Source organism: Phalacrocorax aristotelis, chromosome 12, assembly GCF_949628215.1.
Source record: "Phalacrocorax aristotelis chromosome 12, bGulAri2.1, whole genome shotgun sequence".
Lineage (NCBI taxonomy): Eukaryota > Metazoa > Chordata > Aves > Suliformes > Phalacrocoracidae > Phalacrocorax > Phalacrocorax aristotelis.
The window spans coordinates 7,108,185-7,121,971 of NC_134287.1; the positions used below are offsets into that span (position 1 = coordinate 7,108,185).

At 54.8% G+C, this 13,787-nt stretch overlaps 1 protein-coding gene across 7 annotated transcripts in view; it reads left to right on the forward strand.

Annotated features, from left to right (window-relative positions):
* The window catches only part of DNMBP (dynamin binding protein), a 35,968-nt gene extending 22,506 nt beyond the window's left edge, over positions 1-13,462 (forward strand). For all 7 annotated transcript variants that reach the window (XM_075108059.1, XM_075108057.1, XM_075108060.1 and 4 more), the window contains 13 exons: positions 4,217-4,404; positions 5,027-5,126; positions 5,888-6,035; positions 6,563-6,580; positions 7,240-7,439; positions 8,827-8,957; positions 9,198-9,302; positions 9,508-9,636; positions 10,099-10,431; positions 10,872-11,054; positions 11,130-11,328; positions 11,425-11,879; positions 12,227-13,462. In XM_075108059.1, coding sequence (XP_074964160.1) covers positions 4,217-4,404; positions 5,027-5,126; positions 5,888-6,035; positions 6,563-6,580; positions 7,240-7,439; positions 8,827-8,957; positions 9,198-9,302; positions 9,508-9,636; positions 10,099-10,431; positions 10,872-11,054; positions 11,130-11,328; positions 11,425-11,879; positions 12,227-12,412 — 2,375 coding nt within the window. In that variant the 3' untranslated portion in view covers positions 12,413-13,462. The remainder of the gene's footprint in view (positions 1-4,216; positions 4,405-5,026; positions 5,127-5,887; positions 6,036-6,562; positions 6,581-7,239; positions 7,440-8,826; positions 8,958-9,197; positions 9,303-9,507; positions 9,637-10,098; positions 10,432-10,871; positions 11,055-11,129; positions 11,329-11,424; positions 11,880-12,226) is intronic.
* The last annotated feature ends 325 nt before the right edge of the window (positions 13,463-13,787 follow it).

Here is a 13,787-nt window from a genome sequence, read left to right on the forward strand (position 1 = left end):
CGAACTAGCAAAGCACAAAAGCAGGCGCTCCTGGGAGGCTGTCGCAGAGCATCAGACCAATCCAGAGAGCCAAGGACTTGTCGCAAATACACCAAAGGGGATAGAGAAAACAATGTTGTGAGAGATTTTAATTTAGAGAGGCAGATTACAGAGCTCATGCAACCTATGTGCGAACAAAATCTGAGACTCTGAAAATTGTGATTGAGAACATTGTTTTTGGAAATGTATTTCTGAATGCCTGTTTGGCATCCATGTCATGGGTAAACACAAATTTGTCACTGGATTGGAATTTGGTGGCTTCATTAGAAATACCAGTTGCATTGCTGCGGGCTAACGGAACCTGTTCCAGCTTTGGTGTATGTTTTAGTGCCTCCAGAGTTGGTGGGCATGATGACTCAGATTGAAAGGTAACATTTAAGTAGAAAATCTGTGAACTAAAATGGAGATCTGTTTAAAAAGCATTTACTGGATGACCAAAACCCACAGCTGTGAAATGGGTAGGTTTAGTTAAATGCTTAATAAACCTCATTTAGGGAAAGCTGCTATTAGACATACAAGAATGTGTGACAAACAGGAAAAAAAGAATTGATGGCAATCAACAGAGATGGTATGAAATACAAACAGTGAGAGTTTTTAAATGCTTCAGAGACAAATATGAGGTATATATGTATTGGTCAGATAGAAGATCTAAATATTACAAACAAATTCTGTATTTGGAAAGAGGCAGGACAACCTTTGAGTTCATTGCTGAAGGAGGATGCTGGACTAGTGATGAACAGCAAGAGTCCGAAGAGACTTGGCTGCAGCATAGCCTTGTTTTTAAACGAATCAGAATATTCAGAATATTCAGAAAGAGCAAGAAGGCCAGAGAAGAATTAGTTTGTATGAGTTTTCAAAATAATGCAAATACTGATATGGTATAGGTGGGTAGAACTGGTGGCCAGCATCATGCCAGGTCAAGCAAGCTGAACTGATGACTACTATGGGCTTAAAACCTGTGCAAGGAATGTTTTGATTTCCCCTCCACAGGTGGGGATTTGAGACTTGCAGAGGAAGTACCATGGAGCTGGCAATCTCATGAGTGTCAGTCAAACCCTTGCCACAGGGCACTCTCTGAAAGGGCCTGACCTAGATTTACTTGCCTGGGGTTTGCTTGGTGGAGCGTGGGGAGCTGCTGCGTTCGCTGGCAGCACTGGGCATCCCCAGCTCCGTTTTGATGAGCTGGAGCCAGGCACATTGTATGGCTGCAATTTAGCTATGGCTAAAGCTAGGAGCACAGCAGGGTTTTTTGGTGGTACAGTAAACTCCCAAGATGTCCTGTACAAAGCCTCCTCTGGTGGCATTTTGCCTGGGTATAAATGCAAAATCCTATTCTTGGACCAAGGCAAATGAGATCTTTTCAATTTGCCTTCCCCCATGCTGCTGCATGGGTCGTTTCTGCTTGCTGTTCTGGCTGGTCTTCATTTTCAAGATTCTTCCCAGGCCACCCCATGGGCAGTATCAGCTCACCCGCCCACCTCCTCTGGGTTTCACACACCTGTTTGCATTGCAAATTAACACCTTCCTGCTTCTTCCAGGTTGCCTTCCCACTTGAGCTTGCTCTCCTGCAAAACAAATTACATTAATTAAAAAATATATACATCCTTATTTAAAATAACTCATTTTTTGATGCTTTCTTAACTCTTCGAGCTGCAGAGACCTGCTGACAGTGTTATCTTGGTGTTTCTTTGTCCCTCCTGCACGTTTTTCTGTCTCATGTCCTGTTCAGGCTCCGAGCAGGCAGGATATCCCTGTTGGGTGTTGGTAGAGGACCTTGCACAGCAGGGCCTTGTCTGCTACTGAGGCTTTGCAGATGCTGTGGAAATGCAAACAGCAAATCTTAAACCCAGCAGCTGCTCCCAGGCCCTGCTCGTGGACTCCTGCTGCATTTGTGTTGCTAAGGTTCATCATCAGGGACTTACATGGCAGGGAGCCATGACAGCCATTGACTTAGCTGAAACCAGCCTTTTACCTTATGCAGGTCGGCTCTGACGGGGGTGGTTTTAAGGATACTTACCAGGAAGAATCGGTGAAACCTGTTCTTCTCAATAATTGCTTACTAAATGTAGTGCTGGTTGTGCTGCTAAATCCTCCTCTGTGGTGCTGGCCCTTTTGGGGCAGCAAAAAAAAAATTAAGCCCCAGGCTCAATTTCAAGCCAGGGCGACAGAAACACCTGTTTAGAGAGACCGGCATCTTTCCTCCCATGTTGAGGGCATCTTCTGAGCAGGGTTTGAGCTGGGTTTCCCGTTTGCTGCAGTTTGGGGGGGTGTCTGGGACTGATTTTGAAGTCGCTCTTTCTGCAAGAGGCACAACAGGTCGTCCTCAGCCCCAGTAACTGTGAGAAGTTGCTGTTTGATGCCAATGCTGCTGGTTTCTGTTTGTCACTGCTGCTTTGCAATGGGAACGGCTGGCGTGGTTGTTTCAGCTGGTTATGGGCTGAGTTGGAGTCTCATGTCAGCCACATTTCTTTTCTTTCCTGGGTCGTTTCAGTGCAAAAACCCCAACCTGGCAGAGCAGCAGGCAAGATGCTTAGGCTGAGGCAGCGATTTTTCCATCCCATGTTTCATGCTGCCGTTGCTTACTGCCATCACCCAGCAGGGCAAGACTGGGGGCTGCCTGCAGGTGAGGAGGGCCTGCCCAGCCCCTGGGCAGAAGCAGCTGGGAGCACAGGGGTCTCCTGGGGCTGTGCACAGTGGGTGCCAGCACAGCAGGATAAATCCCAAGCCCTGCTGAGTAGCCCTTGGAGTCCTGCTGGCTGAGCCACTGTTGCCTGAGGCTGTAACCGAAGAGGTCAGGGAGGTGGAGATCTGGAAGTGCCTGCCCTGCAAAAATATTTTTACAAATGTCAGAGCTGGGGCATGTCCACAACTCTAATAAAATCCCATTGAGAGCAGCTGGAGATCTGTGGGAGATGGCTGGAGTGGACAGTATTTGTCATATCAGCAGTTGGCCTTAAACCAGGTACCTGAGGCAGGCTGGGGTGCTGCACAGGGCTCGGGGACCCCGTGGGCCTCAGTTCTGCAAAGCAGCTGTAAAATGGGGGAGAGCCAAGAGTTTCTGGGCCACATCCTGCCTCAGAGGGGTGTCCTGAGGAGGTGCTGGAAAGGGGATCTCCTGAATCTGGGGAGGGGGTGTGCTGTTGCTGTGTTTTTGGCCAGAGGGCACATGCGTTTAAAAGCAGGCAGGTGGGGTAGAAAGTGGCTGGGGCCCAGGAATCTGTTGGGGGATAAAATGTCTCAATGAAAACTGGAGGGGGCTGGGCCAGCCTAGGAGCTGCAGGTGGGACAGAAAACCAGGAGGAAAAGCAGCTGCCGGGCCCTGGGACAGGGAAGAGGAGGGTGGTGGCTGCCTGCATGTCCCCAGGGCCCACAGGCCAGGCATCCTGCTGCACCAAGCGCCCCGGCACCCTGCCGGCGCAGGGCCGGGAGGCTGCTGCGGGGGGACGGTGGCCCAGGCACCAAGCAGGTCCCTGGGCTGTGCTGGGGGCCCGGGGCTCTCCACCCCGGGGCCGCCTGCCATGGCAGCGTGGCCGCCCGCGGGGTGCATCCCACCACCCCTGGCCTTTGCCTCGCCGGGCCTCTGGGTGCCCACCCCAGCCTCCCGACAAGCGCCGCTGCCGCCACAGCCTTCCCGGCCCTGTGCGGTGCTGCTCGCCATGGTCCATCTCCAGGCTTTGCCGCCGGCAGCCCTATTGTGGGTGCCCAGAGGCCTTTTCGGCCATTCAGATGGAAATGCCCCAGGGCTGGAGAATGGAGACCCTGTTTCCAGCCTGAGGGGAGGGGGCAGCCGCCATTACTTGGCTTGGAAGAGGGCAAGGAGGGGAGTGGGGCTCCTCTGCCACATGCTCAGCCCCACAGAGTTTGCTGGGGCGGCAGAGCTGGGGAGAGGGGTCTGAACTCGGCTGGCATTAGGAGGGACAGTCTGGAGCAGGTTTGTGTTGCTTGGTGCTTGCTGCTGCAGCGTTACTGGTGCTGCAAGGGCAGGCTATGGGAACAGACCGGGGCTCCCTGCTGCCATGGGGCTGGGAGTTCGGGAATGGCTTCTCTGGAGAGGCCCTTGGATGGACAGCTGTGTTTAGCAGTCTTATATGTTGCATGTACCACAGTTCAGGCACTACTTGTCTCCTGTCCTTGCATCCACACTGGGTGATGCTGATCCTACTTGTCTGTCTTGCAGAGATGACTCTCCTGTCCTCCGAGACACCATCCCTGGAGACATCCTCAGCTGCCACTGAGAGCCCAGAGCAAAGGATGCTGGAAAAGAGGTCCAAGGTTATTGAGGAACTGCTCCAGACAGAGCGGGACTATATCCGAGACCTGGAGATGTGTGTGGACAGGATCATGGTGCCTCTGCAGCAGGCACAGGTAGGAGCATGGGGGCAACCTACAGTGCAGCACTGGTGGGGTGGGGTGAGGATACTCGGCCCACTTTGTTCTTGGAGACTTCCAAGCAGAAGCACAGGAACCCACAGGGGAAATTCAGCTGTGCTGAGGGGAGCAGCATGGTTCTCACTGCTCCCTACACTTACAGAAACAGTCCATCTGTTTTGGGATCCTGCTGAGCTGTCACCATTGCTGAGAGCAAGAGATGTGGCAGCAAGTATCACAGATTCATTTCCTGGGGCAAGAAGTGTTCCTTTTCATTTGGTTTGTAGGCTAAATTCATTGTTGGGAGAAAGAAAATATGGGGTCTTGGCATAGGGACAGAGTTGGTAAGAGGAGAGGGAGAATGTCAGGTGAACAGAGGCAGGGATGAAATTGCTGGGAGGAGGAGAACACTGTGTTTGGTAGGACATATAAGGAGTGTGAGTTTCAGTGCACTGGGGGACGAGAGAGTGAGTACAGAAGTCACTGTGAGGGGATGAAGTCACACTGAGCGGCTGCTGTAGAGCTGAGGGCTGATGAGTTGCAGGAGGGCAAGGGGGGGCTGTTGGGTCTGGCTGGGACATGTTTCCCCATCCAGGACATCTCTCTTCCCATTTCCCAGATGCAGAACATAGACTTTGAGGGTCTTTTTGGAAACATCCACATGGTAATTAGCTTCTCCAAGAAGCTGCTGTCCACCTTGGAGGCTTCAGATGCCGTCGGTATGAATTCTGCTGTTACCTTTTCTCAGCAGGCTGGGATGGGCTTTGCTAATGGTGGGGCAGAACAGAGTAGTTTAAATGGCAGGAGAATATCACTGGGGTTGGGCTTCCTCCCCGCTGGTCCCTGTCACTGCTAATCAGTCCAGCAGCGAAGCCAAGGAGATCTGTGTTGCCCCATGGACCGCTATGCTGAGAAACACGGTGTTTGTGGCCCTCCCTGCCCCCTTGCCCCAAAGGGAGCCCCACTCCTTACTCCTGCCCTGCCAGCTTTGGCTGCTCAGGCCCTGGGCAGCCTGTGCCTTTTCTCTCCAATTGGCTCCCCACCCATGCTGCCACTGACCAGTGTTCCTGCTCCTCACCTCTGGTAGAGCTGGATCAATAGAGGTCTCTGGGCTTAGTGACTCCTGGAGTCCCTGGAGAGAGCCCCTGGGGGCTCTTCAGCTAGGTAGACAGTCCCCTCAAAGGACGAATGAACCTGGTGAGTTACCATGACACGCCCTGGACATCAGCATGGGGCCTCCTTGCCTCAGCAGACCTTTGACGTGCAGCTTCCCATTTCTGTCCCCCTGGCCTGCAGTTTGCAGGAAGGAGGTGTGGGCATGCTGAGGGTGGTGAGGAGGCATCCTGGTTGCTCTAGTAACAGTCCTCTCGAGCTGTATATGGGGAAGGGGACCACTAGGTGTCTCACCAGGAGACATGCCAGGGTTGAAGGCAGCTGGAGACCAGGAGACGCTGAAGTCCTGCTTTGCTGCTGTCTGCAGGACCAGTGTTCCTGGCACAGCGTGCAGAACTGGAGAGCGTCTACAGGGTGTATTGCCAGAACCATGACGAGGCCATCACACTGCTGGAAACCTATGAGAAGGATGAGAAGATGCAGAAGCTACTCCTGGACCTGCTGGATAGCCTCAGGTTGGAGCCTCTGGCTGTGGCAGCCACCAGGCTGGGGTAGGGGGGTCAGTCTCCAGCATCCCTGACCCTCTACCAGCAGTGCTTGGACAGTTCAGGTGGTGACTGGAGAGGGGCCAGCTGTGTCACTGCACAGTTGACCAGGCTCCAGGTTCAAATGGCCCCCTGCCCCAATGCACAGGTGCTGGGACACCTGTAGGCCCCCTTAAACTCTGAGCAGAAGCCACCACAGTACAGAGAAGGTGGCATGTCATGGACTGAGGGCTCCTATTCCCCAAGCACTGCTCCACCATGGCTGGTGAAGAAGCAGCTGCTTTGCCTGGCTCAGCAACTGCCAGGGCTCCAGCTTGTGGAGGTTAATGCCCTGGGATCCAGCAGTGCTGGCTGCTGTGCTGGAGGGACAGGACTGCCCACTGCCCTGGCAGCATCACTGTGGGAGGGGGCAAAGGCGCTGGCTGCAGGACTGCATGCCTGCCGCCTCATTTAACCCGTTGCTCTTCTTTGCTTTTTGGCACTCTGTGGGCTGGCAGGAGCCTGTACAGTGAGTGGTAAGTGCATCTTTCCTGTTACTCCACGCTTGTCTGTCTGTCCTGGCCTGGCTGTTCCTTTGTAACTTGTAACTAACCTCCTGCCACCGGCTGGGTGCATGTCAGGGAGCCCTAACGGTGGCTTGCGAAGGCATGTGTGGGAGGAGCAGGGTGTCCGTGGCGCAATCGCAACAGAGGCAGCACAGGCAGGTGATGTGGCGAGGGGTGGTCTTGGGCAGGAAACAGGTTTCGGAGCTGTCAGCCCCAGGGATCCAGGAGAGCCTTGCACTGGCTGCAGTCCTGAGCACAGTCAGTCTGTCCTGCAGTGGGGCTCAGAGCTGGGCAGTCAGGTGGTTGGGCAGAGTCTGAGGCATGTGGCACTCTGGTAAGTTTGAGGCTGTGCCTGTGTGGGATTTTGTGGTGGGTCTAGTGATGGAGAGGATGCTGGCTGGGAAGGGTCACCTGGTGTGAGTGAGGTCTGGAAACCTGGGGCTGATTTGAGATCACTGGGGGTTCAGGAGTGCAGTGAGTTTGAAGATGAGGGTGGCATGGCCTAGGGACTACAGTGGATTTAGAGGCGCTGCTATTCTGGGTCTAGATGGGGTTGGTTTAAGGGGGCAGAATTTGCACGGCAGAGCTGGACTGAAACCTGGTGTATCTCCTTTGTCCCAATTTCCCAGGGGCTGCACAAACTACATTAACCTGGGCTCCTTCCTCATCAAGCCAGTGCAAAGGGTGATGCGGTACCCACTGCTGCTGATGGAGCTGCTGAGCGCCACCCCCGAGGCTCACCCTGACAAGGCACCACTCACAGCTGCTGTCCTCACAGTCAAAGAAATCAACGTCAACATCAACGAATACAAGCGCCGGAAGGACCTGGGTGAGTAGCTGGGTGTTGCTGGGGAGAGAGAGACAGGAGTGGGTGTGTTGATTTTGGCATGTTTCGGCTCCTGAGCCTTAGATGGCAACCACAGTCATGGAGGGAGTCTGCTCCCAAGGTCTGTGCCCTCACAGAAGTGCAGTAGAAGAGCTGCATTTTTAAAATCCTAGCGTGAGATACAATACTTAAAGTAACACAGTATACATCTGACTTCAGCTGTTTCTTGTAATACAGAGATATGAAATGTATGCAGTTGCTGACCACATGGCTATTAAAAGACAATAAAAATAATAAGACAAAAGAATATATATTTGAAGTTTAAAAATGCAATTTTAAACAACACAAGTAGGGAATTAATCTGCTAGGACAGTCTCTCTTACTGAGCTTTGGAGACTAAGTCTGAAGGTATATCTGTAGACAGGACAGAATCACAGAGGTGCTGGCTGCAAGAGCCCTCTGGGGTCTCCTGTCCAACCTTCTGCCTGGAGCAGGATTGTCCCCAACGTTGGCTCTGATCAGCCACCGCTCCCTCCAGCCCATTCTCACGGATCCCCAAGGATAGGGATTTCACAGCCTCTCTGCTGTCCTGCGCCAGGGATGCGCCACCTTCATGGTGAAGCTGTGCTCCCCGATGCACCCTGGAGCTCCCAAGCTGCCATCTGTGGCCGCTGCCCATCCTTGCCTTGCCGGGCACTGCTGAGAGGAGTTTGTAGCTGCCCTTCAGGTAGGTGCCGGCTGTGAGCAGATCCCCCTCTGCCTCCTCCCAGCCAGGCTGAGCTTGCCCAGCTCTCCTTGTGGGGCCTGAGCTCCTGTGGGTCAGGAGCTCTGGTTCTCCCACATCTCTCTTGATGTGGGGGCACCAAAACTGGACACAGTATCCAAGTGCAGCCTCCCTGGGAGTGAACAGAGGGAGAAAATGGTTCCCTTTGACCTGCCAGCCACCCTCCCTGTTTTCCCTTGGAAGCCTCTGACTCATGCAAGTCTTACACTTTACTCTTTCCACATAGCCCCACTGAAGCTGAGATGACATAGGCTGCCTGTAATGATTGCTTATATTTGCTAAAGAAGCAAATATGTATCCAGTGATTATTATACACCATCTCCTATGTCATTTTGTGCTAACACGATGCATAATCCTATGGAGGAGTTTGAATGGAGGGTGTAAAAACTGTAGGGCATATCGAGAGCTAAATAGGGGATTACAGGTGGCATAGTGCTGAATTTCAAGATGATGCATAGCATGGCATGGTGTGCTGTCGTATGTGGGGTACTTGGGACTGCAGAGGCTTAGGGACGGGGAGATCCAGCAAGGCAATTGTTGATGAGGCCCTGTAAGACATGGGCGTTGTGCTGACAAGGGTTCTGATTTCTACATTAATCTCCTCAGTGCTAAAGTATCGGAAAGGGGATGAGGATAGCCTCATGGAGAAGATCTCCAAGCTCAACTTCCACTCTATCATCAAGAAATCCAACCGTGTGAGCAGCCACATCAAGCATCTCACAGGCTTTGCACCCCAGGTAATGTGCATGAGCTGCCAGGTACACTTATATCCTGTGGTGCTTCTGTGGTGGTATCTGCCGTCCCCCCACACACCTTCCCCAATAAGTAGCTCAGATCCAGGCCAGCAAGGCAGAGTGAGCTTAGGGTCTGAACCACCCATCTCTGCTGTCTGGCTTGCGGGCAGGAGGCCCCACATCTCGCGCTCTGGGAGGTGCTGGAGTCCTGCATTGCCTTCCTTGAGACATTTTCTCTCACAGCTGAAGAATGAAGCCTTTGAAGAGACAGAGAAAAATTTCCGAATGCAGGAGCGGCTGATCAAGTCCTTCATCCGGGACCTTTCCCTCTACCTGCAGCACGTTCGGGTGAGTCAGTCTGGGTGTGATCCCTAACCCATGGGGCTCACTGTGCCCCTCCTGCCTGCATGGTGCGTACCTGCAGTGCCTCTGGCCAGTGCTCTTGCCCCTAGCCCTGTCAGGGTGGGTGGTCTCTGAGGGTCTGGGCTGCCCTGGGAGGCCTCTTTTCCTGGACACCAAGCACGGCTGTGCTGACTCTGTGTCCCTGGTGCAGGAATCGGCTTGCATGAAGGCACTGGCAGCAGTGAGCATGTGGGATCTTTGCACGGAGAAGGGCAGTGGGGACTTGGACCAGTTCCAGAAAGTGAATCGGCTCATCAGCGACCAGCTCTTCTCTAACTTCGTGAGTGAGGCTGTGCTTTCACGTGCTGGTGACACCCCTGTGGGGGCCTGCTGCAGATGGGCAGCCCCTGGGAGGCTGTAGGGCGGGTAACACAGCCTGGGAGAGGTATGAGCACTCCTGTTTGGCTCTTCCCTTCTGAGAGCTTGGATGCCTGTGGGTTTATGTTGTGTATTGAGCATGCCTATTAGATATGCATTTTTTCAGCCCTACCTGAAATGTTACAGCTCTCTATATGAGTGGTTCAGGTACTTCATACAGCATTGCCCACACTGGCACGTTTATGTAAGATTATAGAATAATTCCTGTTGGAAGGGACCTCTGGAGCTCCAGTGGGTGCTGTTGGGAAGACAGACCCTATGCTGTCCTAGGGAGGTTGTGTGCTGGAGGGTGAGCTGCTGGTGTTCACCACACAGTAGGAGAGAGCACCTTGTCTCATCTGCTCTCTGCACCTCTGCCCACCAGAAAGAGAGGACGGAGCGGCTAGTGAGCTCACCCCTGAACCAGCTGCTGAGCATGTTTGCGGGGCCCCACAAGCTGGTGCAGAAACGCTTCGACAAGCTCCTCGACTTCCACAACTGCACAGAGCGAGCAGAGAAGCTGAAGGACAAACGAACGCTGGAGGAGCTGCAGTCAGCCCGCAACAACTACGAGGCCCTCAACGCCCAGCTGCTGGACGAGCTGCCCAAGTTCCTGCGCTTTGCCAAGGAGCTGTTTGCCAGCTGCGTGCGGGGCTATGCTGAGGCACACTGTGACTTTGTGCGCCTGGCCCTGGAGGAGCTGAGACCCCTGTTGTCGGTGGGTTCCTGGAGCACAGCCAGCACTCTGGGCTCAGTGCAGCACTAATCTCTGCACAGGGCATGTCCCTGAGCCTCTCTGGGACCTGTCCTGTTGCAGTGGAAGCTGCTGCTGCAGTTTCAGGCCCAGAGTGCCTTGGGAAGGGCTCCTGTGGGATGCTGTCAGGGCAGGGATTGCAGGATCACAATGCAGTTGTCCATAGAGCTCTGGCTGCTCCTGGAGCAGTGGCACCAGAGCATCTGCATGGGAGGATCTCAGGTCATCAGTTTGGGGACTACTCAGAGCTGGGTCCAGACAGGACTGCAAATCTGGGCCTGATGCAAGTCGCAGGCAGGACTTAGAACCCTGCTGGGAGCTGGCGTAGTCTCTGCTGTAGCTCTTGGCCACTTTTCCCAGCAGCTGTCACCTAACCATGACCCCCAACCATGCTCTGGTTCCAGCTGCTGAAGGTGTCCAGCAGGGAGGGAAACCTCATTGCCATCTTCCAGGATGAGCACAGTAGAGTCCTGCAGCAGCTCCAGGCCTTCACCTTCTTCCCAGAGTCTCAAGCAGCTCCCAAGAAGCCTTTTGAAAGGAAGAGCGTGGAGCGGCAGTCTGCCCGGCGCCAGCCCCTTGTCGGCTTGGTGAGTTCCCTCTGCCCTGTGTCAGGGCTTGCAGAGCCTGCGACAGCCCCTCACACCTGCCTTGTTCCTCTGCAGCCTAGCTACCTCCTTCAGTCAGATGACATCCGAACTGCCCTCCTGGCTCGCTATCCTCCAGACAGTCTCTTCCAGGCAGACCGCAATTTCAATGCTACCCAAGACCTGGATGTCTCACTGCTGGAAGGAGACATCGTGGGTGTCATCAAGAAGAAGGACCCCATGGGTAGCCAGAATCGCTGGCTTATAGACAATGGGGGTAGGTGTCTGCTACCTGCCCTTGGCACCTGCTGTGAGTCCCCAACTCTGGTCCCCTGCACCCCAATCTGAGCTCCCTTCCTCTCCCTCTCTGCAGTGACCAAGGGCTTTGTGTACAGCTCCTTTCTGAAGCCCTACAACCCACGCCGCAGCCAGTCGGATGTCTCTGTAGGCAGCCACTCTTCCAACGAGTCAGAGCTCAGCAGCTCCTCTTCCCAAAGCAACACCACACTGACCTTCAGCCCCAGCGGGGCAGCCGTCACCTTCACTCAGAAACCCCTGCAGGAATCAGCCTCCCCAGCAGACCCATACCAGTCCCCACAGCCCCTCTCGGAGATGGACTCCCCCTCTCTGCCCCAGCTTGGCTCTGGTGACAGGACAGCCCCGCTGGAGGCTGCTACAGTGACATCTCAGCGCCGCTACAGCCGCCCCGAGCTGGGCTGCAGCTCTGGCTCTCGCAATGGGCACCCCACCAAAGTGCATCTCAGGCCCGCACCCTCAGTGGAAGACAGAGACTCTGGGCTGGAGAGCAGCGAATCAGAGGGCAACCAGGTGAGCCCTGAGCCTCCCCAGGGGGGCTGGGGATGCCAAGGGCTGACCCCCTCACTTAAGTGGGGGCTGAATCATCCTCCTCCCTGGCAGAGACCAGGGAGATGTAGGAGATGAAGGCTGCTTTGTCCCAAAGGACTGAGGTGGAGGATGAGACCTTTTCTCCCAGCAGCAGAAGTGCAAGAGCAGAAAATGAGGCTGCAAACGGGGGGCAGCTCTGGCAGACGCCAGGATGGGGCTGGGGCGGTCACTGTTTGGGGGAAGGAGCAAAAGCTCACACATCCTATGCAATGTGACAGCAAGGCTGTGTGGCGCAATCATTCAACTGATGCTCTCCCTCTGTCCGGCAGGTCTATTACGCTCTCTACACCTTCAAAGGCCGAAACACCAACGAGCTGAGTGTGTCAGCTAACCAGAGACTCAGGATCCTGCAGTTCGAGGACATCACAGGCAATCAGGAGTGGTGGCTGGCCGAGGCGCACGGCAAGCAGGGCTACGTGCCCTCCAGTTACATCCGGAAGACAGAGTACACGTGAGGTGGTGGGCAGGAGCCGGCACCCCGTGCCTTTTTCCTGCGAGGACTGCCAGGGTCTCGGGGGGGGGGGGCTGGCGAGCTGCATCCCCCACTGCCCTGAGCCTACGTTCCTTGCAGCTGTGCAGTGCTCCTGGGCCCCACCACATTGGCTGCCACTGGGAGGAGGATGGGTGGGCTGGCAGGAAGGCAGGAACAGGCAGCTTGTGCAGGGGCGAGTTCACCGGTGCTGTTTGAGCCTCCTGTGTCCAGCTGGGAGCAGGGGAGCAGACCATGGGGCCATGGCCCAGGTAGGGGTAAGGCTTGACCAAGGCTGAGGGGCTGCTGTGGGTTTAAATTGTGGAAGGCTAATCTTGAGTTTCTGGAGGCCATCTTTGGCCAAGTAGTGTTAAAAGCAAGCTGGCACCTGTGACTGTTCTCCCTGTGCCTTCTCAGCAGCAGCAGCCTGGTCTCACGTGTCTGTGCAGGACCTCAGGGTGGGACATGTACACATTGCCTGGGGAAGTGGCTCTGAGGGTCGCTGGGAGTAGTTGAGCTCCAGGGCTGGGATGGGCCTGGCCTCTGAAAGCCCCCACAGCAGAGCCCCCAGCGGGTGCTTCATCCCCCGGCTTGGTCTCCCAGGGGCTCAGGTCTCTCCAAGCTCTGCTGCTAGCAGCAGCCTTTGAGTTCACAGGTGAGCCGGAGGCCCAGAACACCATCTTTCCTTGTCAGCATAGTATCTCCAGTGCCCAAGACCCATCTTTGCACTGACATGCCCACCTGGCTGCTCTGGGCTGGGGCAGGGCAGAAGGCAAAGAACAGGCTGTCTTCCAGCCTGATTTTCTGGGAGCTCTGACCAGGATTGCCTCACCTGCGCTTTCCTGCAGGGCACTGGAGGTGGTGCTGACATTCTGGGAGGGCAAAGTCCTCCCTTGGAGGGATGTGGTGCCCTTTGCTGGGGTGGTGTGTCTTACCTACTGCTGCCGTGCCCTGAAGGAGGGAAGCTCCCTTCTCTTGGGGTGATGTTTGTATCCCCTGTACTGCTGCTCTGTAAATAAAGATTTGCCCTTGTGTATAGGAGGTGCCTGTGCAAGTATTGCGAGAGCTGGGAGGGTTGCCTGGCCAGTGCTGGGCTGGGGGGCAAAGCCCACAGACTCTGCAGGGCCCGGAAGAATGTTTACCTTTCAGTGGGGTCCAGCATGCTTCTGCCATGGTGTTTGTTCCAGCTGCAGCTCAAGGACTAGGAAACCCTCATAGGGATGTTCTTCATTAAGATGATGTGATTGCACTGCCCTCTCCCCCTGCTGATGGGTGTTACATGACTCAGCTGGGTCTGTGGGTGGTTTGTGTCCCTCCTGCCACCAGCTAGGGTGAAGGTGTTTGCCCTGCTGTAAGTGGGT